The sequence below is a fragment of the Notothenia rossii genome, assembly GCF_949606895.1.
Source record: "Notothenia rossii genome assembly, chromosome: 10".
Taxonomy (NCBI): domain Eukaryota; kingdom Metazoa; phylum Chordata; class Actinopteri; order Perciformes; family Nototheniidae; genus Notothenia; species Notothenia rossii.
This window is the reverse complement of record NC_136908.1, coordinates 361,952-389,823: the sequence shown is the minus strand read 5'-3', so window position 1 is coordinate 389,823 and position 27,872 is coordinate 361,952. Positions and strand designations below refer to the sequence as shown.

Genomic DNA, 27,872 nt, shown 5'->3' with positions numbered 1-27,872 from the left:
TTTATGGTTAGGGCTAACGTAGAGACTCTTCTACTCCTCACGTCTCTACGGTCGAATAACTCTTCAGAAACCACACAAGAAATCTCAAATGTTTTTATTGAGTTTAGTTTATTAAACAACTTTGTTATCTCCATGCTCTCGGAAATATTCAAGAGTGAAGATAAACAACAACTTGTACAGGAAGTGATGAATGATGGGTAACGAGTTCAGGGTCTGCAAGGAAAACACTTTAAGACCCTTTAAACTGAACATCTGGACTCTTCTCCAGGTGTGTCTGCTCATCACAGCTGGATGAAGTCCAGTGATGAAGTGTTCGCTGCTTCCAGTCGCGTCTCCCCCACTCTCTCACCCACTCTCTCTGTCTCTCTCTCCCCCACTCTCCCCCCAAGTGTCTCCCTCTCGGCGGCGTGGACCTTCATGTGCGAGTCCACGGAGCGTTTCTCCTGGTAGCTCTTCCCACAGAGGGAGCAGCTGTAGGGTTTCTCCCCCGTGTGCGTCAGCATGTGTCTCTTCAGGTCGATCTTCTGCACGAAGCCTTTGCTGCACAGCGAGCAGCCGAAGGGTTTCTCCTTCTTGTGGAAGCGCTCGTGCGTCTCCAGAGAAATCTTCTGCCGGAAGCGCTTCCCGCAGAGGCTGCAGATGAAGGGCTTCTCTCCCGTGTGGATCCTCGAGTGCGAGTCCAGGTTCCCGATCTGCCGGAAGCTCTTCCCACAGACCCTGCAGGTGTAGGGTTTCTCCCCGGTGTGGATCCTCTTGTGCACGTCCAGGTGTTGGCTCATGGTGAACTTCTTGCCGCAGACATCGCAGGCGTAGATGCGGGGTTTCCCCCCCGTGTGGCTCTTGATGTGTCTCTTCAGGACCGTGTTCTCCACGAAGGTCTTCCCGCAGAACTCGCAGATGTACGGCCGTTCGCCGGCATGCAGCTTCATGTGTCTCTCCAGAGAGCCTTTCCTGGGGAAGTCTTTCCCGCAGTCTGAGCAGCTGAAGGGCTTCTGTCCCGAGTGCGTCCTCATGTGGATCTCCATGTCCCTGAAGGCCATGCCGCAGATGTCGCAGATCTTGCTGGTCTTCCTGTGGCTCTGGATGTGGATCTGCAGACTCTCCGGGGTCTCCGAGGTCTCGCCGCAGACCCCACAGAGCCCCGGGGTCTCGTGGAGGTGAGTCTCTGCGTGGCGCATGAAGTTCCCCTTGTTGTGGAAGGCGCTGCCGCAGACCCTGCAGCGGTGAGAGGGCGTGAGACTGGGCTTCAGACTGGGCTTCCTGATGGGGCTCTGGACCGGCGGCCCGCGGGCCTCGTGGCTCCGGCGGTGCCGCCTCAGCTCGGCACTCTTACTGAACGCAGCCTCGCAGACGGAGCAGCTGAAGGGTTTCTCTCCAATGTTCTCAACATCAACATGAACCTGCATGTGTCGCTCCAGAGATGCGGCTTGGCTGAACTGCTTCCTGCAGGCGGAGCATCTGAAGGGTTTCTCCTCGCTGTGAGTGCGCATGTGAGTCACCATATTGCCCTTCTGGTTGAAGTCCTTCCCGCAGACGGAGCATCTGAAGGGTTTCTCTCCGGTGTGCAGCCGGCGGTGCGTCTCCTGCGCTCGGATCGAAGGGAACTTCTTCCCGCAGACGTCACAGGTTCTGCTCCGGTCCCGGTGCGTCTGCAGGTGGACCTTCAGTCCGGCGCAGGACTCTGAGCCCGCTCCACAGAGACCACAGAGCCACGGCGCCCCCTTCAGGTGAGACTCAGCGTGCTTCATCAGGAACCCTTTCCTGTCAAACGACTTCCCGCAGACTCTGCAGCAGAGAGACACCTCTTCCTCCTCCCCCTCCTCCCCCCCCTCTTCCTCCTCCCCCTCTTCAGCCTCTTCGTCCTCCCCGTCCTCCCCGGGGGCCGGGTGGAGGTCCGGCTCAGGTCCTGATTCTGGTCTGCAGGAGGTTCCGGGTTCCACTGAGACACTCAGCTGATCTCCGGAGACAGATAACGCTGCAGAGACAGAGACACACGTTTTTTAAAAAAAATCTCTTGACAGCCCTAGTTTTAATATATTATATATATGTGTACATCAGCTGGACAGTGAGACCCTGAATGCTCTGAGCCTCACACCTGGAACCACACACACCTGAGACCACACACACCTGGAACCACACACACCTGAGACCACACACACCTGAGACCACACACACCTGGAACCACACACACCTGGAACCAAACACACCTGGAACCACACACGTGGAACCAAACACACCTAAGACCACACACACCTGGAACCACACACACCTGGAACCACACACACCTGGAACCAAACACACCTGGAACCACACACACCTGAGGCCACACACACCTGGAACCACACACACCTGGAACCACACACCTGATTTAAAAATTATTTTGGGACGAGAGTTAAAATAAAAATACCCTGCTAACTACTAACGGCGATGAAAATTAAACTGACTGCACGTTTTGTGTAGCACGGTTATTAAACCTCCTTGTCAACATAAACACACACATACACACACACAGCTGTGCTCGCAAATTCGTGGGTCTAGCTATGTACTGAGTGTGTGTATTTCGCGGGTTGAGTGATGTACAATCACAAAGGCATCCCGTGGGTACATCACGAAAACGCACAGCAGAACCTGGAGCGCCTCTTTATTTACTCGATCCTCTTCATCCCCTATGGGTGATAAGGCTGAGATGAGAACTCGTGTAGTCCTTAGCAATATGCTGCGCCTCTCCCCTCGTAGGGATGGGTACCGAGCCCCGGTGTTAAACGGGCCCCGGGCCGGAATTATAAAAGACAGTGGTACCCTTAAGCTCCGACATTATCTGACTTTTTGTCGGTACTGGAGACATCTAAAAAATATATGTCATGTATTATTGCTACACAAACATTATATCGCAGTTTTAGTTTCGCCAACTTGTTTCTAATATACAAGAAGAGTGCGTGACGGACAAGAAGAGTGTGTGATAAGCAGGTAGTCATATCATTAGCTAGAACTAGCTGGATCTGATCGATATGGACATAAACGCGAGTCTAATCTGACGGGAGAGAGAGATCAGCTGCTGCTGACGAGTCGACACGCAGCTCTGCATGATCACATGCAGTGGTGAGCAGTGGCAGAGCTGGGGGGTGATCCTGAATCCTGGCCACCCTATTGGCCACCCCAAACACCCTCACCACGGGGGCCCAAACTATTTTGGAACATTAAGAAAAAATGTTTAAGTAACCTTTCATCATTCATCAAGAATGAACAATAATAGGAAGTTATATTGATAATGTACTCACTAAACTTACGATTCATTTAACTTATTTTTTTCCAAAAGTTAATTATCCAAAGCCTCTGTACACCCCCCTCTATTTACATGTAATGGTTTGGTCCCCCTCGAAACGGCCCTTTCTAGCAGAGAGTGAGAGCATGTGAGGAGCAGGGATGCTAGTACTTACGTGTGAACCATGTCTCAACGACTCACAAAGTCAGGCTTTCAAAAAAGAAAAGAAAGGAGAGAAAGACAAGAGAGAGGGACTAAAGGGCGACAGTATGTCACCCAGTGTTTCAAGAGAAACGGTGGGTGTGGTCCATGAGTGGTGGAAATTAGTCTGTTAGCTAAGCGTAGTTCATTGTAAATAATAATTGTAACGTTTAGCTCACATTAAGTTCTGTTAATATCTATAAAGAAAATTCAGAGGTTTTTCATTTCACTCCTCTTTTAGCTGACATTTAATAAATGCAGGTAGGTTACATGTTTAGCAGCTATTCATACTAAATCAGTTGTCCCTCCCCCTGGTGCCAGGACCAGATCCATCTCTAGGCTCAGCAGCCCTGCCCCCCCATAAGGCTGAACCTGAACCAGCTTTTCTCCCAACTGCAGGAGGTGAGCAGCATCAAGGACTATATTAACTTCTATGAGGAAAACGTCGTACCCACCAGGACTGTACTACTCTGGATTACCCCTGACATAAAGGCTCTCCTGAAGGACAACAAGAGGGCCTTCAGATCTGACAACAAAGAGGAGCTGAAGAATGTACAGAGGGAGCTGAGGTGGAGAATCAGAGAGGGGGAAAACAGCTACAGGAAGAGGATGGAGGAACAGCTGCTGCAGAGGAACGTCAGTGGAGTCTGGAGAGGCCTGAAAACCATCTCTGGCTACAAAGAGCCAGACTCCCAGGTCCGGGGGGACCGCCAGTGGGCAAACGACTTGAATATCTTCTTCAACAGATTTGATCAGTCATGCGCCTCCCCCCCCCACGACCCATTCCCCCCTGCTGCACCCCCTATTGTCCCCACTGCCTGGAAATGGCCCTGTTACCTCTCCCACCTCTACTCAGCCCCCGGCCATCAGCTCACAGACACTTCTCACATCAACCCCCGGTTCTTCTCCACCCGCTGACGACACCTTGTCCTTCTCAACCTACCAGGTGAGGAGGGAGCAGCAGAAGCGTAAGGCGAGGAAGGCGGCGGGTCCAGATGGCATCAGCTCGAGGCTCCTCAAATCCTGTGCGGATCAGCTGTGTGGGATTGTGGAGCTTCTGTTCAACCTGAGCCTGAAGCAAGGGAGGGTACCACAACTGTGGAAGACGTCCTGTGTGGTACCTGTGCCAAAGACCCCTCACCCCAAGGAATTCAACAGCTACCGGCCGGTGACGCTGAAATCACAGCTGATGAAGACCCTGGAGAGGCTGGTTCTTGGACACCTCCGGCCCCTTGTGAGAACATCAATGGACCCGCTGCAGTTTGCCTACCAGCCTGCCATTGGGGTGGATGACCCTGTCATCTACCTGCTGCAGAGGTCCCTCTCCCACCTGGAGAAGCCTGGGGGGGGGGCACTGTGAGGATCATGTTCTTTGATTTCTCCAGTGCCTTCAACACCATCCAGCCCCCGCTCCTGGGGGACAAGCTGCAGCTCTCGGGGGTGGATCACCACCTCACCTCCTGGATCCTGGACTACCTCACCAACCGCCCTCAGTACGTGAGGACCAGGGAGTGTCAATCAGACACCATCATCAGCAGTACAGGGGCCCCCCAGGGGACGGTGCGGGCACCGTTTCTCTTCACCCTCTTCACTGCAACCTGTCAATGCAGAAGTTCTCTGACGACACCATCACCAACGAGGACGACAGGGAGTATAGGGAGCTGACGCAGGACTTCACCTTCTGGTGCCAGAGGAACCTCCTCCAGAGGAACCACCTCCAGAGGAACCTCCTCCAGAGGAACCACCTCCAGAGGAACCACCTCCAGAGGAACCACCTCCAGAGGAACCTCCTCCAGAGGAACCACCTCCAGAGGAACCTCCTCCAGAAGAACCACCTCCAGAAGAACCACCTCCAGAGGAACCACCTCCAGAGGAACCTCCTCCAGAAGAACCACCTCCAGAGGAACCACCTCCAGAGGAACCTCCTCCAGAGGAACCACCTCCAAAGGAACCACCTCCAGAGGAACCACCTCCAGAGGAACCACCTCCAGAGGAACCACCTCCAGAAGAACCTCCTCCAGCTGAATGCAGCGAAGAACAAGGAGCTGGTGGTAGATTTCAGAGGGCGCCAACACTCCCCCCCGACACCAGTGAACATCCAGGGAGCGGACATTGAGATTGTGAAATCTTACAAATACCTGGGTGTTTATCTGAACAATAAACTGGACTGGACTGATCATTCTGCTGCTCTGTACAAGAAGGGACAGAGCAGACTCTTTCTGCTGAGGAGACTGAGGTCTGTCGGGGGGCAGGGGGCACTCCTTCAGACCTTCTTTGACTCTGTTGTGGCATCAGCCATTTTCTATGGTGTGGCTGCTGGGGCAGCAGCATCTCGGCTGCTGACGGGAAGAGACTCAACAGACTGGTAAGGAAGCTCTGTCCTGGGGAGTCCTCTGGACCCTGTGGAGGTGGTGGGAGAAAGGAGTCCTCTGGACACTGTGGAGGTGGTGGGAGAAAGGAGTCCTCTGGACCCTGTGGAGGTGGTGGGAGAAAGGAGTCCTCTAGACACTGTGGAGGTGGTGGGAGAAAGGAGTCCTCTGGACACTGTGGAGGAGGTGGGAGACAGGAGTCCTCTGGACACTGTGGAGGTGGTGGGAGAAAGGAGTCCTCTAGACACTGTGGAGGTGGTGGGAGAAAGGAGTCCTCTAGACACTGTGGAGGTGGTGGGAGAAAGGAGTCCTCTGGACACTGTGGAGGTGGTGGGAGAAAGGAGTCCTCTGGACCCTGTGGAGGTGGTGGGAGAAAGGAGTCCTCTAGACACTGTGGAGGTGGTGGGAGAAAGGAGTCCTCTGGACTCTGTGGAGGTGGTGGGAGAAAGGAGTCCTCTGGACACTGTGGAGGAGGTGGGAGACAGGAGTCCTCTAGACACTGTGGAGGTGGTGGGAGAAAGGAGTCCTCTGGACACTGTGGAGGTGGTGGGAGAAAGGAGTCCTCTGGACCCTGTGGAGGTGGTGGGAGACAGGAGTCCTCTGGACCCTGTGGAGGTGGTGGGAGAAAGGAGTCCTCTGGACTCTGTGGAGGTGGTGGGAGAAAGGAGTCCTCTGGACCCTGTGGAGGTGGTGGGAGAAAGGAGTCCTCTGGACTCTGTGGAGGTGGTGGGAGAAAGGAGTCCTCTGGACCCTGTGGAGGTGGTGGGAGACAGGAGTCCTCTGGACACTGTGGAGGTGGTGGGAGACAGGAGTCCTCTAGACACTGTGGAGGTGGTGGGAGAAAGGAGTCCTCTGGACACTGTGGAGGAGGTGGGAGACAGGAGTCCTCTAGACACTGTGGAGGTGGTGGGAGAAAGGAGTCCTCTGGACACTGTGGAGGTGGTGGGAGAAAGGAGTCCTCTGGACCCTGTGGAGGTGGTGGGAGACAGGAGTCCTCTGGACCCTGTGGAGGTGGTGGGAGAAAGGAGTCCTCTGGACTCTGTGGAGGTGGTGGGAGACAGGAGTCCTCTGGACACTGTGGAGGTGGTGGGAGAAAGGAGTCCTCTGGACCCTGTGGAGGTGGTGGGAGACAGGAGTCCTCTGGACCCTGTGGAGGTGGTGGGAGACAGGAGTCCTCTGGACCCTGTGGAGGTGGTGGGAGAAAGGAGTCCTCTGGACCCTGTGGAGGTGGTGGGAGACAGGAGTCCTCTGGACCCTGTGGAGGTGGTGGGAGAAAGGAGTCCTCTGGACCCTGTGGAGGTGGTGGGAGACAGGAGTCCTCTGGACACTGTGGAGGTGGTGGGAGACAGGAGTCCTCTGGACCCTGTGGAGGTGGTTGGAGACAGGAGTCCTCTGGACTCTGTGGAGGTGGTGGGAGACAGGAGTCCTCTGGACACTGTGGAGGTGGTGGGAGAAAGGAGTCCTCTGGACCCTGTGGAGGTGGTTGGAGACAGGAGTCCTCTGGACCCTGTGGAGGAGGTTGGAGACAGGAGTCCTCTGGACCCTGTGGAGGTGGTTGGAGACAGGAGTCCTCTGGACTCTGTGGAGGTGGTGGGAGACAGGAGTCCTCTGGACACTGTGGAGGTGGTGGGAGAAAGGAGTCCTCTGGACCCTGTGGAGGTGGTGGGAGACAGGAGTCCTCTGGACACTGTGGAGGTGGTGGGAGACAGGAGTCCTCTGGACACTGTGGAGGTGGTGGGAGACAGGAGTCCTCTGGACCCTGTGGAGGTGGTGGGAGACAGGAGTCCTCTGGACCCTGTGGAGGTGGTGGGAGACAGGAGTCCTCTGGACGCTGTGGAGGTGGTGGGAGACAGGAGTCCTCTGGACACTGTGGAGGTGGTGGGAGACAGGAGTCCTCTGGACCCTGTGGAGGTGGTGGGAGACAGGAGTCCTCTGGACTCTGTGGAGGTGGTGGGAGACAGGAGTCCTCTGGACACTGTGGAGGAGGTGGGAGACAGGAGTCCTCTGGACACTGTGGAGGTGGTGGGAGACAGGAGTCCTCTGGACCCTGTGGAGGTGGTGGGAGACAGGAGTCCTCTGGACTCTGTGGAGGTGGTGGGAGACAGGAGTCCTCTGGACACTGTGGAGGTGGTGGGAGACAGGAGTCCTCTGGACCCTGTGGAGGTGGTGGGAGACAGGAGTCCTCTGGACACTGTGGAGGTGGTGGGAGACAGGAGTCCTCTGGACACTGTGGAGGTGGTGGGAGACAGGAGTCCTCTGGACACTGTGGAGGAGTTTGGAGACAGGAGTCCTCTGGACCCTGTGGAGGTGGTTGGAGACAGGAGTCCTCTGGACTCTGTGGAGGTGGTGGGAGACAGGAGTCCTCTGGACACTGTGGAGGTGGTGGGAGAAAGGAGTCCTCTGGACACTGTGGAGGGGGTGGGAGACAGGAGTCCTCTGGACCCTGTGGAGGTGGTGGGAGACAGGAGTCCTCTGGACCCTGTGGAGGTGGTTGGAGACGGGAGTCCTCTGGACACTGTGGAGATGGTTGGAGACAGGAGTCCTCTGGACCCTGTGGAGGTGGTGGGAGACAGGAGTCCTCTGGACCCTGTGGAGGTGGTGGGAGAAAGGAGTCCTCTGGACACTGTGGAGGTGGTGGGAGACAGGAGTCCTCTGGACCCTGTGGAGGAGTTTGGAGACAGGAGTCCTCTGGACCCTGTGGAGGTGGTTGGAGACAGGAGTCCTCTAGACACTGTGGAGGTGGTTGGAGACAGGAGTCCTCTGGACACTGTGGAGGAGTTTGGAGACAGGAGTCCTCTGGACCCTGTGGAGGTGGTGGGAGAAAGGAGTCCTCTAGACACTGTGGAGGTGGTTGGAGACAGGAGTCCTCTGGACACTGTGGAGGAGTTTGGAGACAGGAGTCCTCTGGACCCTGTGGAGGTGGTTGGAGACAGGAGTCCTCTGGACTCTGTGGAGGTGGTGGGAGACAGGAGTCCTCTGGACCCTGTGGAGGTGGTGGGAGACAGGAGTCCTCTGGACACTGTGGAGGTGGTGGGAGAAAGGAGTCCTCTGGACACTGTGGAGGGGGTGGGAGACAGGAGTCCTCTGGACCCTGTGGAGGTGGTTGGAGACGGGAGTCCTCTGGACACTGTGGAGATGGTTGGAGACAGGAGTCCTCTGGACCCTGTGGAGGTGGTGGGAGACAGGAGTCCTCTGGACCCTGTGGAGGTGGTGGGAGAAAGGAGTCCTCTGGACCCTGTGGAGGTGGTTGGAGACAGGAGTCCTCTGGACCCTGTGGAGGTGGTGGGAGAAAGGAGTCCTCTGGACACTGTGGAGGTGGTGGGAGACAGGAGTCCTCTGGACACTGTGGAGGAGGTGGGAGACAGGAGTCCTCTGGACCCTGTGGAGGTGGTGGGAGACAGGAGTCCTCACTGTGGAGGTGGTGGGAGACAGGAGTCCTCTGGACCCTGTGGAGGTGGTGGGAGACAGGAGTCCTCTGGACACTGTGGAGGTGGTGGGAGACAGGAGTCCTCTGGACACTGTGGAGGAGGTGGGAGACAGGAGTCCTCTGGACCCTGTGGAGGTGGTGGGAGACAGGAGTCCTCTGGACACTGTGGAGGAGGTGGGAGACAGGAGTCCTCTGGACACTGTGGAGGTGGTGGGAGACAGGAGTCCTCTGGACACTGTGGAGGAGGTGGGAGACAGGAGTCCTCTGGACACTGTGGAGGAGGTGGGAGACAGGAGTCCTCTGGACCCTGTGGAGGTGGTGGGAGACAGGAGTCCTCTGGACACTGTGGAGGAGGTGGGAGACAGGAGTCCTCTGGACACTGTGGAGGAGGTGGGAGACAGGAGTCCTCTGGACCCTGTGGAGGTGGTGGGAGACAGGAGTCCTCTGGACCCTGTGGAGGTGGTTGGAGACAGGAGTCCTCTGGACCCTGTGGAGGTGGTTGGAGACAGGAGTCCTCTGGAACCTGTGGAGGTGGTGGGAGACAGGAGTCCTCTGGACCCTGTGGAGGTGGTGGGAGACAGGAGTCCTCTGGACACTGTGGAGGAGGTGGGAGACAGGAGTCCTCTGGACACTGTGGAGGTGGTGGGAGACAGGAGTCCTCTGGACACTGTGGAGGAGGTGGGAGACAGGAGTCCTCTGGACACTGTGGAGGAGGTGGGAGACAGGAGTCCTCTGGACCCTGTGGAGGTGGTGGGAGACAGGAGTCCTCTGGACACTGTGGAGGAGGTGGGAGACAGGAGTCCTCTGGACACTGTGGAGGAGGTGGGAGACAGGAGTCCTCTGGACCCTGTGGAGGTGGTGGGAGACAGGAGTCCTCTGGACCCTGTGGAGGTGGTGGGAGACAGGAGTCCTCTGGACCCTGTGGAGGAGGTGGGAGACAGGAGTCCTCTGGACCCTGTGGAAGTGGTGGGAGACAGGAGTCCTCTGGACCCTGTGGAGGTGGTGGGAGACAGGAGTCCTCTGGACCCTGTGGAGGTGGTGGAAGACAGGAGTCCTCTGGACCCTGTGGAGGTGGTGGGAGACAGGAGTCCTCACTGTGGAGGTGGTGGGAGACAGGAGTCCTCTGGACCCTGTGGAGGTGGTGGGAGACAGGAGTCCTCTGGACACTGTGGAGGTGGTGGGAGACAGGAGTCCTCTGGACACTGTGGAGGAGGTGGGAGACAGGAGTCCTCTGGACCCTGTGGAGGTGGTGGGAGACAGGAGTCCTCTGGACCCTGTGGAGGAGGTGGGAGACAGGAGTCCTCTGGACCCTGTGGAAGTGGTGGGAGACAGGAGTCCTCTGGACCCTGTGGAGGTGGTGGGAGACAGGAGTCCTCTGGACCCTGTGGAGGTGGTGGAAGACAGGAGTCCTCTGGACCCTGTGGAGGTGGTGGGAGACAGGAGTCCTCACTGTGGAGGTGGTGGGAGACAGGAGTCCTCTGGACCCTGTGGAGGTGGTGGGAGACAGGAGTCCTCTGGACACTGTGGAGGTGGTGGGAGACAGGAGTCCTCTGGACACTGTGGAGGAGGTGGGAGACAGGAGTCCTCTGGACCCTGTGGAGGTGGTGGGAGACAGGAGTCCTCTGGACCCTGTGGAGGTGGTGGGAGACAGGAGTCCTCTGGACCCTGTGGAGGTGGTGGGAGACAGGAGTCCTCACTGTGGAGGTGGTGGGAGACAGGAGTCCTCTGGACCCTGTGGAGGTGGTGGGAGACAGGAGTCCTCTGGACCCTGTGGAGGTGGTGGGAGACAGGAGTCCTCTGGACCCTGTGGAGGTGGTGGGAGACAGGAGTCCTCTGGACCCTGTGGAGGTGGTGGGAGACAGGAGTCCTCACTGTGGAGGTGGTGGGAGACAGGAGTCCTCTGGACCCTGTGGAGGTGGTGGGAGACAGGAGTCCTCTGGACCCTGTGGAGGTGGTGGGAGACAGGAGTCCTCTGGACCCTGTGGAGGTGGTGGGAGACAGGAGTCCTCTGGACCCTGTGGAGGTGGTGGGAGACAGGAGTCCTCTGGACCCTGTGGAGGTGGTGGGAGACAGGAGTCCTCTGGACCCTGTGGAGGTGGTGGGAGACAGGAGTCCTCTGGACCCTGTGGAGGTGGTGGGAGACAGGAGTCCTCTGGACCCTGTGGAGGTGGTGAGAGAAAGGAGTCCTCTGGACCCTGTGGAGGTGGTGGGAGACAGGAGTCCTCTGGACCCTGTGGAGGTGGTGGGAGACAGGAGTCCTCTGGACACTGTGGAGGAGGTGGGAGACAGGAGTCCTCTGGACGATGCTCTTTAAAGCATGAAAGATATGCAACACTAAGCTGTCTGTGGCTCTTTCTGCTGTAACGCTGCACATGTCCCCTCTGTGGGACTCATAAAGGGATTCTGATTGTGCTGATTGCCACTTAACGAATCTGAAGGGAGACTGGAATACAACATATATATATATATATATATATATATATATATATATATATATATATATATATATATATATATATATATATACATATATATATATATATATATGTATATATATATAAAAAGCTAACATCACATTTCAAACACAGTATTTAAGCTATATTTATTTGGATTGATGCATTCGTGTTGAGAATGTTCCATTCAAAAACGTTATTATTAAAAAGGCGTTTACACCATAAAAGATGACTATTGAAATCTATTGTCAGGAATGTAAGTCTTATATGTATGCTCCAGAGGGAGGACCTATAAACACATGTACTACCCGGTAGCATGTGAGGCTGAACTAAAGGAACGTTTGACTTTGTAAATGTAGTCTTTTAAAAAAACTAAACATTTACTGACTTTTTAGGATAGCTTCAAGTAATGTTTTAAAATTACAACCGGGGGCCTTACCGGGTTAAGGGCTATTGTTTATTGTTATTTACTTTAATATGTTTATTCTTAACATATCATTGAATTGAAAAACTCTTATTTAAATGATGTGTGTGTGTCTCTGTATTCCTGATGGTGCACTGAGAGTATGAGCTCATAGGGCTGCTGGTCACCATAAGCTAAACAGTCTGTATATTGCATTACATTTGCACAATGTAAGCTTCGTTGATACTTTGCCTGCGGGAATACGAAAGAAATAGTTAGATATACTGGATATTATTTGATCTTGTTACGTGCCAGGCAGGCTGTACTTGTGTGGCTTTCCTTCCCTCCTGTGTTTCTCTCTTCTCCCTGTCTTCTGCACAGCTAATCAGCAGCTGATCGGTATCTGCCTGTGCACCTGAGTCACACTAGGTCAGTGGATTGTTGCCACCTCTGTATTCTGTTTTTTCCAGCTCGGAGTAGTTTAGTTAGTGAGGGTTTTTGTTTGAGTTTTGGTTTCAAAGGATAGCTGTAGAGATAGGCCTGGTTTTGTTATGCTTGTTTCTTTTGTTTGGCAAAATCTCCTTTGACTCCTCCTCCTCCTCCTCCTCCTCCTCCTCCTCCTCCTCCTCCTCCTCACACAAAGAGTATTTCTGTTAAACTTCTGTTCAGTTAGGGCTTAAGGAATAAACCTTTTTTCAACCTTTACTCTGACTCCCTCATAATTATTGGTTGTTGTGTGTTATTGTCTCCAGGTCCCCTAGACCTTAGTGGAGACGTAACAGATCTATTCCACCACGTAATCCCAAATCATGTAGAGGTGTGTTGTAGGTGCCTTAAACATTGAACATGTCCTGGCCATCCCACTGAACATGTCCTGGTCATCCCACTGAACATGTCCTGGCCATCCCACTGAACATGTCCTGGTCATCCCACTGAACATGTCCTGGCCATCCCACTGAACATGTCCTGGCCATCCCACTGAACATGTCCTGGCCACCCCACTGAACATGTCCTGGCCACCCCACTGAACATGTCCTGGTCACCCCACTGAACATGTCCTGGCCATCCCACTGAACATGTCCTGGCCACCCCACTGAACATGTCCTGGCCACCCCACTGAACATGTCCTGGTCACCCCACTAAACATGTCCTGGTCACCCCACTGAACATGTCCTGGCCACCCCACTGAACATGTCCTGGCCACCCCACTAAACATGTCCTGGTCACCCCACTGAACATGTCCTGGTCACCCCACTGAACATGTCCTGGCCATCCCACTGAACATGTCCTGGCCATCCCACTGAACATGTCCTGGCCATCCCACTGAACATGTCCTGGCCATCCCACTGAACATGTCCTGGCCATCCCACTGAACATGTCCTGGCCACCCCACTGAACATGTCCTGGCCACCCCACTGAACATGTCCTGGCCACCCCACTGAACATGTCCTGGCCATCCCACTGAACATGTCCTGGTCACCCCACTGAACATGTCCTGGCCATCCCACTGAACATGTCCTGGCCACCCCACTGAACATGTCCTGGCCACCCCACTGAACATGTCCTGGTCACCCCACTGAACATGTCCTGGCCACCCCACTGAACATGTCCTGGCCACCCCACTGAACATGTCCTGGCCACCCCACTGAACATGTCCTGGCCATCCCACTGAACATGTCCTGGTCACCCCACTGAACATGTCCTGGTCACCCCACTGAACATGTCCTGGCCATCCCACTGAACATGTCCTGGCCACCCCACTGAACATGTCCTGGCCACCCCACTGAACATGTCCTGGTCACCCCACTGAACATGTCCTGGCCACCCCACTGAACATGTCCTGGCCACCCCACTGAACATGTCCTGGCCACCCCACTGAACATGTCCTGGCCACCCCACTGAACATGTCCTGGCCACCCCACTGAACATGTCCTGGCCATCCCACTGAACATGTCCTGGTCACCCCACTGAACATGTCCTGGTCACCCCACTGAACATGTCCTGGTCACCCCACTGAACATGTCCTGGCCATCCCACTGAACATGTCCTGGCCACCCCACTGAACATGTCCTGGCCACCCCACTGAACATGTCCTGGCCACCCCACTGAACATGTCCTGGTCACCCCACTGAACATGTCCTGGTCACCCCACTGAGCATATCCTGGCTCCGCCACTGGCGGTGAGCGGAGCCAAACACACTCTTCAGGTTAGAATATCACACGTAGCTATTTTACTGACCTCTCCTACCTAAACTTCCTAGACTAGATATAGATATGTTTAGTTTCACTGTCGGGTCACTCTGGATCCGCTGCATGAGACTGACGGGCTATCAGGAGAGAGAGAGCGCTCCGTTGATTATTCCTGTGTTATTGTAAGTTACTTTGGAATAATGTAGTTAATCTACTCAAATTCCTTTGTTTAAAGAGCAACTTGCAGGTTGTTGTTTTTACTACATTTATGCTTAACCTTGCCTGAAAATTACAATTAAAAAAGTGAATGCAGGATTTGATATGTTTTACAAGACATGAGGAATTCAGAGGGGAAGGAGCCGCTTTGAGCTCTGCTACTAAAAACTGCTTTTTTTTTTAACGTCAAACACTTCATATTACGTCACATGGGGGAGCAACTTTCTCGGGTTGCGGTCGGATAATCCAAAAATCAGCTCCTAAGTTCTAACCCTATCTCCTATTCCTTGACCTCTGAGTGAAAGGTCACGGGGTTAAGAGATAGTGGATAGGAGAATTCAAAAGGACTTAGGAGAAGAGACTGCACTTTCACTATCCCACGTGTTTATGATGCGCCAGCGGACGTCCTGAATGTGCGTCTGCTGCTGTGGGGAAACTATGGAAACTACAGTTTTCTATACAGAGGACTACAACATGGATGTTTAATAAGAAGGAGGGACTCATCTAGAGACTCTGCACCGTGCTCTGATGCTGTTGCTTTATGCTTTATGAACAACAGAGAAACATATTCTTCATGACCAAAGTTGTTGCGTTCCTATAATCAATACATTAATAGGGGATTTCAATTTTTACGGGGCGATTCTATTTTAACCGCCGCCGACAGGGGGCGAAAGAGAGGAGAGAGAGAAACACATGGCGCTCTCCAGGAAGAGGACAGTGAGAACAGAGCTTCTAACCCTGAGTGGACTCTTTCATGCTCATCCGGCCCACTGGGAGCTCAGAGCCAGTGTGTCTCATTTGTTCAGAGACCGTGGCGCTCATTAAAAGAGACAACACGCCACTATGAGACAAAACACAAAGTGTTTGACCAAACATTCCCTCTCAAGTCCAGTGGCGGCGCCAGAGATTTTCTCTAGGGGGTGCTGTGGGGTAGCTTGACGTTTCATAGAGGGTGCTCCAACTTTAAGGGTTTCCCATTAATGCACCAGCGCTACAGTTTAATTTTCTACTGCAACTCATACTTGTCAAGCCTCACGATTTTCAAGAGAGACTCCCGATTTCATTGCCCTCTCCCGGTTTCCTCCCCGGGTCATATTTCTCCCGATTTCTGACAAAATCAGATTTACTCTGGACTGTTTCCACTCGGACTTTAATACAGCTACACCATTGTTTGGTTTCCATGGTAACACGTCTCTTTAATAGCGCGCGCAACTGAAAGTCTGAGAGGGTGAGGCAGATAGTCACAGAAAACAGAACAAAAATGGACAACTACTCTACTCTCTGCTCACTCCTTTCCTGCCCACACATATCCTCCATCAAGGATGGTGCTACAGGCCGCAAGGCAGTGCACTTACAACTACAGTATAAGCATGGTAATGTTAACCGAACAGCTCCGGCGATCAACTAGCACCCCCCCCCACATTTAGCATTTTGAAATGCTCCCGATTTCTGAGGTCTCAAGGTTGGCAAGTATGACTGCAACACTCCCCACACGCACACACAGTGTACCCGCGACTGTTACAATGAAGGCTCAATAATCAGCTCACGGCATATAGGTGTAAGCAGGGGGAAAGTGCTATTTTTTACAAGTGGGGAGTGGACCTCACCTCCTCTAGGGGGGACCTCACCTCCTCTAAGGGGGACCTCACCTCCTCTAGTGAGATTTTTTTTTAAATATTGAAGTTAAAAGCATCAATCTGGTGCACTTTGAGAGCAAAATGAAGAGATCTATGGATACATCTCTCAACACCCAGATGAAACAGAACTGTAAACAGATTTTCTATTTCTTTATAGATATTTTACAAATCACTCCCCTTTCAAAACAAACCGTTTGAGACACACTGAGATAACTAGACTAAAGTTAACTATCTAAACACTGAGAGTCCTTTACTTCACCTGAGCTGAGGTTATCTGAGACTCTCAGTCTGACAGGAGAGAGTTCTCCCGCCACCTTGTTGTTGAAAAAGCTCTTTATATCCGTTAGCTTGGCTAGCTAGCACCAGATGCTAACCACAACGATCTCCGGTAGATACCCACCGGTGCTTGCGCACGCACACAAAATGGCTCGTGCCACACACACAGAGCAGAGCAGAGCTTGAATGAAACACAGAGAGCCAGAAGTAAGCTACTTTTACTCACGAGGCCTATTATGTGCAGAATCCCTCTCGCCTTCAGGTGGTTTTGATTGAGTGTCCACACGTGGACGTTTAAGGACTTAAAAACGATCCATTTGTCACTTTGCATTTAGCAAATAATTTGGCGCTCCAGCTAACAGGAAGTCACTCAAGTGTCACAAAGTAATTTAGCCTATGGGTAGGTCAAACATCTAATGAGTGCTGGCCATTGGCCTAATCATATCACCTGTGTTGTCTTTATGTTTTTGGTCAAACATTTGTTTGTTTCACATTTGCTTTGATGTAATCAATAATTTTTATAATTTAATTTAATTTTTTTTTTAAACTAAAAAAAAACCTATTTCTTGGGGGGTGCTTTGGCAATCCTGGGGGGTGCTTCAGCACCCCCTAGCTCCCCCCTGGCGCCGCCCCTGCTCAAGTCAGAACTGAGGTCACATCAGCAGTCTGAGAGCCCGATATGATCAGTCCACCAGGATCAAAACTAAAACTAAATATCGTTCCATGGCAGGCTAACCGAGGCTAACCAATGAGCTAACCGAGGCTAACCAATGAGCTAACCGAGGCTAACCAATGAGCTAACCGAGGCTAACCAATGAGCTAACCGAGGCTAACCAATGAGCTAACCGAGCGAGGCTAACCAATGAGCTAACCGAGCGAGGCTAACCAATGAGCTAACCGAGGCTAACCAATGAGCTAACCGAGGCTAACCAACGAGCTAACCGAGGCTAACCAATGAGCTAACCGAGGCTAACCAATGAGCTAACCGAGGCTAACCAATGAGCTAACCGAGGCTAACCAATGAGCTAACCTAGGCTAACTAACCGAGGCTAACCAATGAGCTAACCGAGGCTAACCAATGAGCTAACCGAGGCTAACCAATGAGCTAACCGAGGCTAACCAACGAGCTAACCGAGGCTAACCAATGAGCTAACCTAGGCTAGCTAACCGAGGCTAACCAATGAGCTAACCGAGGCTAACCAATGAGCTAACCGAGGCTAACCAACGAGCTAACCGAGGCTAACCAATGAGCTAACCTAGGCTAGCTAACCGAGGCTAACCAATGAGCTAACCCAGGCTAACCAATGAGCTAACCAATGAGCTAACCCAGGCTAACCAATGAGCTAACCGAGGCTAACCAATGAGCACCTGCATGTGTGTGTGAGAATGGCCCTGACACCATTTCAGCCCAGATCTAAACTCCTGGCAGGACAAGCTCAAACTCAGTTCTCTCACTGAACAGAACAAAGTGAGAGAGGGACTGAAATATAAGAGGGAAAGAAAGAGAGACTTTAAATCTGTTCAGTTGTTATGATGTGTAAAGACTGATATTGTTCTATAATCGACTGAAACTGTTAAGTCATGATGTGAAACGGTTATCAAAGAAAAAGAGAAACTCAAGCTGCTGCTACACTTTATTTTATTTATCTAAAATTAAGCACTTTTAAGATGCACATATTTTCAAAAGCTATTTTATTTATTTTCTCTATTTTATTTTTAAATGCAGCCCGAGAGGAACATTACACATATCCACAGTATGTACTGTTTATCTGTAGAGTTCAATGTTCACAGACAATAAATATTGTTGTTTTGTTTGTAATTTCTTTATTTGATTGGCAGTCAGCTGTTGATGACATGCAGACGTTGATAAAGCTAATAAAGCTACAGGTACTTCAATATATATCACACCATGGGCGTAGGAAGCATCCTGAATGTGGGGGGGGGACATTTAAAAAAAAAAAAAAAAAGGTTTCCTGTATTCCGGTTCATTTGAACAGGTGGTTTGATACTTTGACGTGGCTATACTAGCATGAGGAACATGATGGGTACATTTTGTAATTTCATCCAGTCGTAAAGAAAGGAAACATATTTGATTATTAATTCAGAGCCGTCTTTGAATTAATAAAAAGCAGTTTAAATGCCCATTTGTTGTACATTTATTTACAACAATAAATATTTGAGAGTGCATTGAGAGATATTGTTGTGGAGAGTCATTTATATATAAATCGCAAAATACATTTGTGAATCCTTCTGTGAGTATTTATTAATATTGAGACTGATCTGACTCCATGCAGATGTTCAGTTCACCGAGTGTTCAAATACATGTTGCTCTTCTGTCTGTATTGGTCACATGATGTCCCTTGACTGAAATGCTTCCTGTTCAAGACCCCCACTGATTTCCTTAACATCCTGGGATGAGAGTCCACATCTCAATTTACTCTAAACTGTCCTTTCCCTTTCATCACTCACCTCAGCAGCGGACCTCTCTCCACTGTCCCTGTGTTCTGCCTCTGACTCACTCTCAAGCGCCTAGAGGTCAGGAGAGGTGGTGAAGTGATCACTATGTATTGAGCAGTCTACTCTTTCACATTGAATCAAGTCATACTGAATGTAAATACAACTGACTCTAAAGTAAGTCCCAGTCTGTGACATTGGACATTTTGAAGACTCAAAGTCCCAAGCAGTAGAATATTAGCTAGTCTCTGTGATGTGCACAGAAAATAAATAGTTAACAGAATGCAGGGATGGAAATGGCCTCTAAGCACTCAGTAAAACATAAACACACACAAAAAGCTTCTGGATGATAAGAAGTATAATTAAAACATAATGCACATTACCATTTTGAGAGAGAGTACCTTAAAGAAGAATAATCTCTTATGGAACTGAGGCTCCAGTCAAACACACTGACTGAGTCTCTATGGACATCATGGTGTTTACATGAGCACAGAGAGATGGGGTTATTCATGTTCCCTGTTTACATGATAAATACTAGTGACCTGGCACTTCAATGCCTTTTCTCATCTAAACTATTCAGTACTTGTTTCTCTCTATCGTGACCTAAAGACCAAACTCCTCTCCAGAAGTGAGACGCTTTTGCCGCCATCACTGTTAACTGATGAACTGCTGCAGCTGAAGACTGACTTTCCTCTTCTTTGAAATGTTCTTATGTCCATGTTGTCTGGGGGAGAAAACATATCAAACCAAGAGATCGTCAGCTTTGTATTAACAATGTCCTGAACACTTGGTGTGTGTGCCTTACCTCCGCTACCGGCATCGCTTCATACAACAGATCTGAGCTGTCCACCGTAACTATGGCAACACTCCTTGAACATGCGCGCTATGTGAGAATCTGCCTTGGTGCAAAGCAGAGGAGTTTCATTGATTTGGGCGTTCTCTCAATAAGCAAGTGGAATGGATTTGATAGTGAAGCGCTGACACAGCGCTCTACAGAGAGCGGGAGAAGCCCCTCACTGCAGTGCGCAGTACCTCAAGATGGGCGGAGCCTCAACGCCCCTCCTTCTCAACCTTTGAGGCACGTGACGAGCTTCACTGATGACGCGTTGCATCCTGTTTTAAGTAGCAGTTATCTTCCCCCCCTCCTAACCCTAACCAGGGTCTACCTGCATGTGCCATCCGACCTCTGCAGCTCATCCAGAATGCAGCGGCTCGTCTGGTCTTCAACCTTCCTAAATGTTCCCACACCACGCCGCTCCTCCGCTCCCTTCACTGGCTTCCAGTAACTGCTAGAATCCACTTCAAGACTCTGGTACTTGCGTACCATGCTGTGAATGGATCTGGCCCTTCCTACATCCAGGACGTGGTTAAACCGTACACCCCAGCACGTGCACTCCGCTCTGCATCAGCCAAACAGCTCGCTGCACCCGCACTGCGAGGGGGACCCAAGTTCCCGTCAGCAGAAACACGTGGGTTTGCTATCCTGGCTCCAAAATGGTGGAATGAGCTCCCCATTGAAATCAGGACAGCAGAAAGCTTACACATCTTCTTCAGACTGAAAGCTCATCTCTTTGGACTCCACTTCCAGAGATAGAATTACTAACAAAGCACTTATATACTAATAAAGGGCTGGCTGATCTAGAGCCAGTTGAGTAGCTCTTGAAATGTTTGGCTCTATGAAACCTGATGAACTTATATGATTCTGTTTTCTTCAAGGTGGTACTTTGTTGGTCGAATGTACTTACTGTAAGTCTCTTTGATAAAAGCCTCAGCTAAATGTGATGCAACCTCTCCCTACCCTTTACCTAATCCTAATCTTCCTTCCTCCTTCCCAAACCCCAAATCCTCTCCTACTGTAAGAAATTAAAATCAATGTTGATATGACGTAATTTAAATTAAATACAGGGTTTTAATATAAAGCAGTTTTATTCTGAAAAAACCGGAAGTTCACACTAACTATTAACTTAACACTTTTATTCTGAAAATTCTTCATTTCCGGTTAGCATTAGCATGTGGCTAACCTTTTCAAAGCCGTGAATTGAAGGTGAAATGACATGTGATGTTGCACACTGAACACTCCTTTATTGACGCTGAAATAACGTTTATCAGGGAATGCTTAAATAACCACAGACATCAGAATTATATATATATTAATAATATAAGATATAATGTTACTTTTGTGACTGGGTAAGTACACAACACGGGAGTCGGGACGTCACGTGCCTCAAAGGTTGAGAAGGAGGGGCGTCGAGGTACTGCGCACTGCAGTGAGGGGTACTACGAGAGCGGCGAGTGGATAGACCGATGCACGGACTTTCCACATGGTAGAAGTGGGGGGGTCTAAACTAATCTTTTGAAAAAGAGGGGGGGGCTTGTCTCATATAATGGCTGTGACGCCCATGTATCACACTAATTCAGAAAGCAACTTAGACATTTTGAAGCTCCGGACCTTTGCATGGGGATATTTTCTCTAACTGGACCTCGTTGAACTTTAGTTGAATCCCCCTGCTCTAGAGAAATGGAACGGCTCTTCTCATGGCTGCCACTGAGGGACTTCCGGGTCATTTCACTCCGTTAGGAAGGTTCCTAAGAGAAATGGAATATTCAACTGCAGCCTCTGACTCCTTCTCTGCCCAATCCGCGGTAGTAGTTTGTAGTTGGTTTGAGCGGTTGTGATTTCGTGAGCTGGTATTTTTTTGGTAGTTTTACATTGCATTTTGCAGGTTGCACAAACTCCAGCCTGTCAGGACATCGAGTCCAAAGTTTCCCTCACGGGGAAAGGACCGGAGCTAGCTTTCGTTCCTGGGTGCGTTGTGCATCCACCTCCCTGCAGCTCATACTCTCCATTCACATACTCTCCACAGCTGAGGCCTATCAAACAAAACGTTTATCAGGAAACCGTATTACATCTCTCTCCCCCCTTCGCTCTTCTCTCTCCCCCCTTCGCTCTTCTCTCTCCCCCCTTTGCTCCTCTCTCTCTCTCTCCTCCGGTACACGGCACCGTAGTGTGGAGTTGCATTAGGTAACGCGAGATACGGCTGATACTTGGCATTAGTTTCTGTTATGGATCAGTATCAACAGTCCTGCCAGTAACGTTACTATATTATCAATGCTACTTTAGTTATAGCCTGATATATGATAGCTAACTTCACAATGTTGTGATGTGACGTTAGCTAACATTCTGTAGCTAACGCCGGTCACTCACCAAGACAGCTGCTCTGTTCTCCACTGGTTCTCCTCACACCACAGCTCCATTTCTCTCTGATGGCCGTTATTTCTTCTAATCCTTGGCTGCTCCTGGTCTCTTCGACGCCTAGCAGGCTCATAATTATAATCATATGCATTCGAATATTTATTTTCAACCTCTTCTGTGTCAAAACTAGCATTGTGATCCATGTTTATTCAGACGTTAGACCGGCCGCTCTCCCCCGTGTTACGTCACACGCGGGAAGGCTTTTTTTATGCAGAAGCAAACATGTCTTACAAAAACGACGCCAGATGTCACTGTAGTTTATATTTCTGTATATCTTTTTGAAAATCTAGTGTATTCATCATTTTCCTACACATTTATTCACAGGCGTCTCTAACCTGCAAGTTGCTCTTTAACATCCAACACCAGGTACACACACACACACACACACACACACACACACACACACACACACACACACACACACACACACACACACACACACACACACACACACACACACACACACACACACACACACACACACACACACACACACACACACACACACACACACACACACACACACACACACACACACACACACACACACACACACACACACACACACACACACACACACACAGTAACGTTAATAAGTAAGTATTGTTACTTTGACCCGGAGCGGTGCCTGGAGGTCCCTCCGGTCCTCTGGAGGATCTGAACCCGGAGAAGATGATCTCCACAGCGGTGGTGATTCTCTCGGTGACCCGCTGCTTCAGCTCCTGCAGCACGGGTTCCTCCAGCAGCACGCGCTCCTCCAGCAGCAGCAGCACTTCCGCAGCGACCGCAGAGAGCGCGTGCTGCACCAGAGCCCGCAAGGACCGGGTCTCATCGGGGGTCCTGGATCTGGTCCTGGATCTGCGGGTCCGGGTCCCGGTGCTCCTGGTCTCCTCGCGGGTCCCGGTGCTCCTGGTCTCCTCGCGGGTCCCGGTGCTCCGGGTCTGATCAGTTTTCCTGCTGGACCCGGATCTGCAGCGTCTCTTGGACATGTTGTTGTTGTTGTCTCGGAACAAAGAGAGGATGTAAACACTGCGAAAGCACTTCCGGGTTCCAAGCACAGCGTGTTCACGTCAGACGTAAACGTGCCTACGTCAGAACTTTACGTTGCCTGCTGCGTCAGACCACAGATCTGTTAAAAGGGCCCCATTCCAAACCCCAGAGAACACTTTAGCAGGGTGTGATAGATCAGTAGAGGCTTCTCAATACTCTCATTTCCCCTCCTCGAGTCCTATCCTCGACTCCTATCCTTAGTCCCGCCCACAGGAGATGCGAGCGGAGGACTGAGGAGGGGAACCGAGGAGAGAGGAGAGGAACCGAGGAGAGAGGAGGGGAAGCAGCAGGAGATAGAGAAATGAGAACTCGGTCATTTTAAAGAGACGTCCATTAATGATGACAGGAGGCACAGCAGCCCTCTGTCTGACGGACAGATGTGTTCATGACCACTTGTATTAAAAGTAAGCAGAGGACACCAAACCAACTGAGACCTGTCGATCCGCTGCATCTACACACTGTACACACACACACACACACACACACACTGTACCACACACACCTACACACTGTACCACACACACCTACACACTGTACCACACACACACTGTACCACACACACACCTACACACTGTACCACACACACCTACACACTGTACCACACACACACCTACACACTGTACCACACACACCTACACACTGTACCACACACACCTACACACTGTACCACACACACACCTGCACACTGTAGCACACACACACCTACACACTGTACCACACACACACACACACACACACACAAACACACACACACACACACACACACACACACACCACACACACACACACACACACTGTACCACACACACACACACACACACACAAACACACACACACACACACACACACACACACACACACACACACACACTGTACCACACACACCTACACACTGTACCACACACACACACACACACACACACACACACACACACACACACACACACACACACACACACCTACACACTGTACCACCAGGCGCGCCGGATTCATTTTAGAAGTGGGGGGGCCAAAGAAAGTGTGTGTGTATGGCCCAATCCCAAACCACGCCCTCCACCCTACCCCTACACACTCCCCCTCCGTGACAGAGTGAACTCCGTGGAATGACGCATGAGGCTCCCTCCTGTCAGATGGAGGGAGTAAATACAGCGGCAAGCTTTGGGACAAACTCCCCTCTCTCCGGCAGAAACAGGAAATGCCGTAACTGTATGTATAGGCCTAACAACGGTTTCAAATCAGCATCTCTTTGACAAAGAATGTAAATGAATAACTCAAATAAAACTCCAAACATCTTTAATTGAGTTACTTTTTTGTAAAGCTCTTTTAGTTTTAAACCTGATGTTTAAAAGCTTCTTAGTTTTTTGCAACAGTCTCTAAATATATACAACTTTATAATAAAATGCACACATTTACCTTTACCTTTTTCTAGACTAAAAAAGTTAAACAAATATGAGGTTATCATGAGGTTGTTAACATCGCAATTTATCACTATCTTTTAGTGGTTTTGCAAATAATTAACCACTCTCTGTTTTTGTACCATTCTGCGTTGAAGTACCTTCTCTCTGCGACTACTAGCGGTCTCCTTTTTCCCGATGGTTAGCTGTACAGCTTTACCCGCCTCAATGTCTCGACAACAAACCTCCATGCAGTCGGAACCAGCCTGTTTCGGTTCAACAACGGCGGCAGCGGGAGCGGCGGCGGTTTTGGCAGTTTCTGCGGCCGCAGAGCTGCTGTTTGAAGAAGGTCCAGGCTCCGGAGATGTGGATGTCAGGGATGTGACCTTCCAGTTGTTACATTTAAGTTTAGATTGACTGTATTTAGTTTCCTTCTGCGCTGGTTCTTCTGACATGTTTGCAAGTGTATATATTCTTTCTATCTGGTTAATGACTGACACACACAGAACAACGTAACAAATAAAGTAAACAACGTAACAAATAAACAAATCTAAGCTTTTTTATTGGTTGTAATTTACATGGATACATTTGAATGGTGTGACAACGTCCTATTTGATTGGGTTAAAATGTACATATTCTTCCTGTTATGTCTGCCTGCTTTATTTTACCTAATGCAAAGTGACCTGCTCCATCGAAATCAGTCGCATTGACCCGCGACACATTTTGATTCCTAGCTTTCTAATAATATCAGGATTGTTTTTGTTCTCCAAATATTAAGCAACATATGTCACATTATATAATGACTGTTACAGAGTCATCGTTTTGAGAAAAAGGCCTTTAAAGTTTCCTCTTCTCTGGAATCCATCGATCTGATTGATTATTAGCAAATGATCAAAATACTACGGAGGGAAGATATTTTCGTTTGGATTACTGCACTCACGGGAAATTCACCGGCTGTTGTTATGCCCGCTGTGACGTTAAATTACTCCGTTCTCCACTTGTAAATATATCATTACAAGCTTCAAACTCATTTATCATCTGAATTTGCCGAAAAAAGTTTAATATTCTGAAAGCCAAGACTTTGTTAATTTGAAATCAGATGAAAACAAACTGTAACGGACCCTGCCGTGTTATCTATGATTACTATACGCTTACATTCATAATTTCAGCGGGAGGGAGGGGGAGCTGCTCTGCGGAAGAGCAGAGTGGACAGTGAGAGGCGAGCTGTGGTCTTCCCTTTACAAGCTTAAAAAAAGCGTGTAGCTAATGAGATTGAATATATATAACAATAAAAAATAACAAAATATAAACAGCTAGATCAAATCGCGTTTTCGATGCGACTTTAGAGCATACCTGCCAACCACTCCCTCAACCCTACCCCTCCGTGACGGAGTGAGCTCCGTCTGTAGCCACACTCGCAGCTCAACGAGGCTCCCTCCTGTCAGATGGAGGGAGTAAATACAGCAGCAAGCTTTGGGACGGCCTCCCCTCTCTCCGGCAGAAACAGGAAATGCCGTAACTGTATGTAACAACGGTTTCAAATCAGCATCTCTGAGACAACAAATGTAAATTAATAACTCAAATAAAACTCCAAACATCTTTCATTGTGTTACTTTTTTGTAAAGCTCATTTAGTTTTAAACCTGATGTTTATAAGCTTCTTAGTTTTTTGCAACAGTCTGTAAATATACACAACTTTATAATAAAATGCACACATTTACCTTTTTCTAGACTAAACACAGGTATGATCCTAAGTTAAAACATATGAGGTTATCATGAGGTTGTTATCATCTCAGTTTATCAGTGGATGTTTGCTGGAACTACTTGTAAACAGCTTGTTTCCTGACGGACACACACAGCGTGACTCCGGTCAGTTAGAGACCGGTCTCAAGTCAGCACCGCTGCAGACTCGCTGTTTGAGGGCTTGATAGCCCACTCCCCCTCCACACCGCTCCACACTCGTTGGTTTGGAACACCCCTTAATATTGCGGACCCTCCGCGTGAACGCGCAAACGGAGGGGCAGGGTGTAGGGGGAGGGTGTAGGGGGGCCAGTCGAATCAGCCAATCGAATCATAGGCCAGTACAAGCTCTAGCCAATCAAACCGCTGCTTGTGTGTCAGGGGCGGGAGATTCATGTGGGTCCTCACCTCCTCTAGGGGGGACCTAACCTCCTCTAGGGGGGTCCGGGGCATGCAACCCCGGGAGGATTTTTTAAATATTGAAGTTAAAAGCATCAATCTGGTGCACTCTGAGAGCAACATGAGAGATCTATGGATACATATCTCAACACCAGATGAAACAGGAAACAGATTGACTTTTTCTTTTTGGATATTTTACAAATCACTCCCCTTTCAAACTGTATTCTTGTTTTACTGTCATATAGTATTTCATACCTGTTTTTCATTTATTCTCTTATTTTTTATTCCTATAATGATCATATAAACGTGTGCCTCAGAAATACTTATTTACATTAACCGTGACCAAAATGTTTGAGACCCACTGAGATAACTTAGACTAAAGTTAACTATCTAAACACTGAGTCCTTTAGCTCAGGGTCCCCAACCCCCGGTCCGTGGACCGGTACCGGGCCGCGGAGGTGTTACTGCCAGGCTGCGAAATAACTGTGATTTTATCGTAATATTTGCTGAATTATAAAATATATAAAAACAATTTATCAAAAAAAAATTCAATACATTTATTTATTTTTTTATTTTTTTATTTTATACCAGTCATATTATTTCATCCAAAACATACAAAATAAATCAAAATTGGTTAGCATAAGGTCTCAGCCTCTCGTGCGCAGAGAAAGTTACAGGTGGTGCGCCAATAGGAAGTGGAGGACACAGGAGACAACCGTTTAATTGCAGACTGTTATGTTTGTGGGGGGAAATGGCAGCGCATACATTATTTGAGATATATTTCGAACTCGGACTTCATTTTAAGGACATTGGGGCCAGGGGGGTAGAGCTATTTGTTTTATTTGTAAAGCCTCCTTCACTTCTTGAAATGGCTGCAGCATCAGGAGGCAGCCTCTGAGAAGTGCAGCACCAGCGCGTACACACCGCCTTCACTGTGTTCCCCACTGCAGGCTGCTACGTTTCAACCACACACACCTCTACACACCAGTGGCGAGCCGTCAGGGCCCTCTAGGCCCTCTGTGAGGGCCTAAGATATTCTACAAAATAATATTTAAAAACATTAAAAATATATATATATTTTAATATATATTTTTTGTTATATTTTTCATTAGTTTTACCAAAATAACTTGATTTAATTGTATTTAAAAT

At 49.9% G+C, this 27,872-nt stretch overlaps 1 protein-coding gene across 2 annotated transcripts; it reads right to left on the bottom strand.

The window, feature by feature from the left end:
• Window positions 1-79: 79 nt before the first annotated feature.
• Window positions 80-23,228, bottom strand: LOC307021916 (uncharacterized protein). 2 transcript variants are annotated; one of them, XM_079654445.1, is made up of 2 exons: window positions 22,752-23,228; window positions 80-1,975 (listed from the first exon to the last, which is right to left on the bottom strand). In XM_079654445.1, the coding sequence occupies exons 1-2, from the start codon at window positions 23,128-23,130 to the stop codon at window positions 282-284; spliced, it is 2,073 nt and encodes a 690-aa protein (XP_079510571.1). In that variant the 5' UTR covers window positions 23,131-23,228; the 3' UTR covers window positions 80-281. The 2 variants fall into 2 exon arrangements, with proteins under 2 accessions (XP_079510571.1, XP_079510572.1); XM_079654446.1 differs by lacking the exon at window positions 22,752-23,228 and adding an exon at window positions 22,094-22,475.
• Window positions 23,229-27,872: the final 4,644 nt, after the last annotated feature.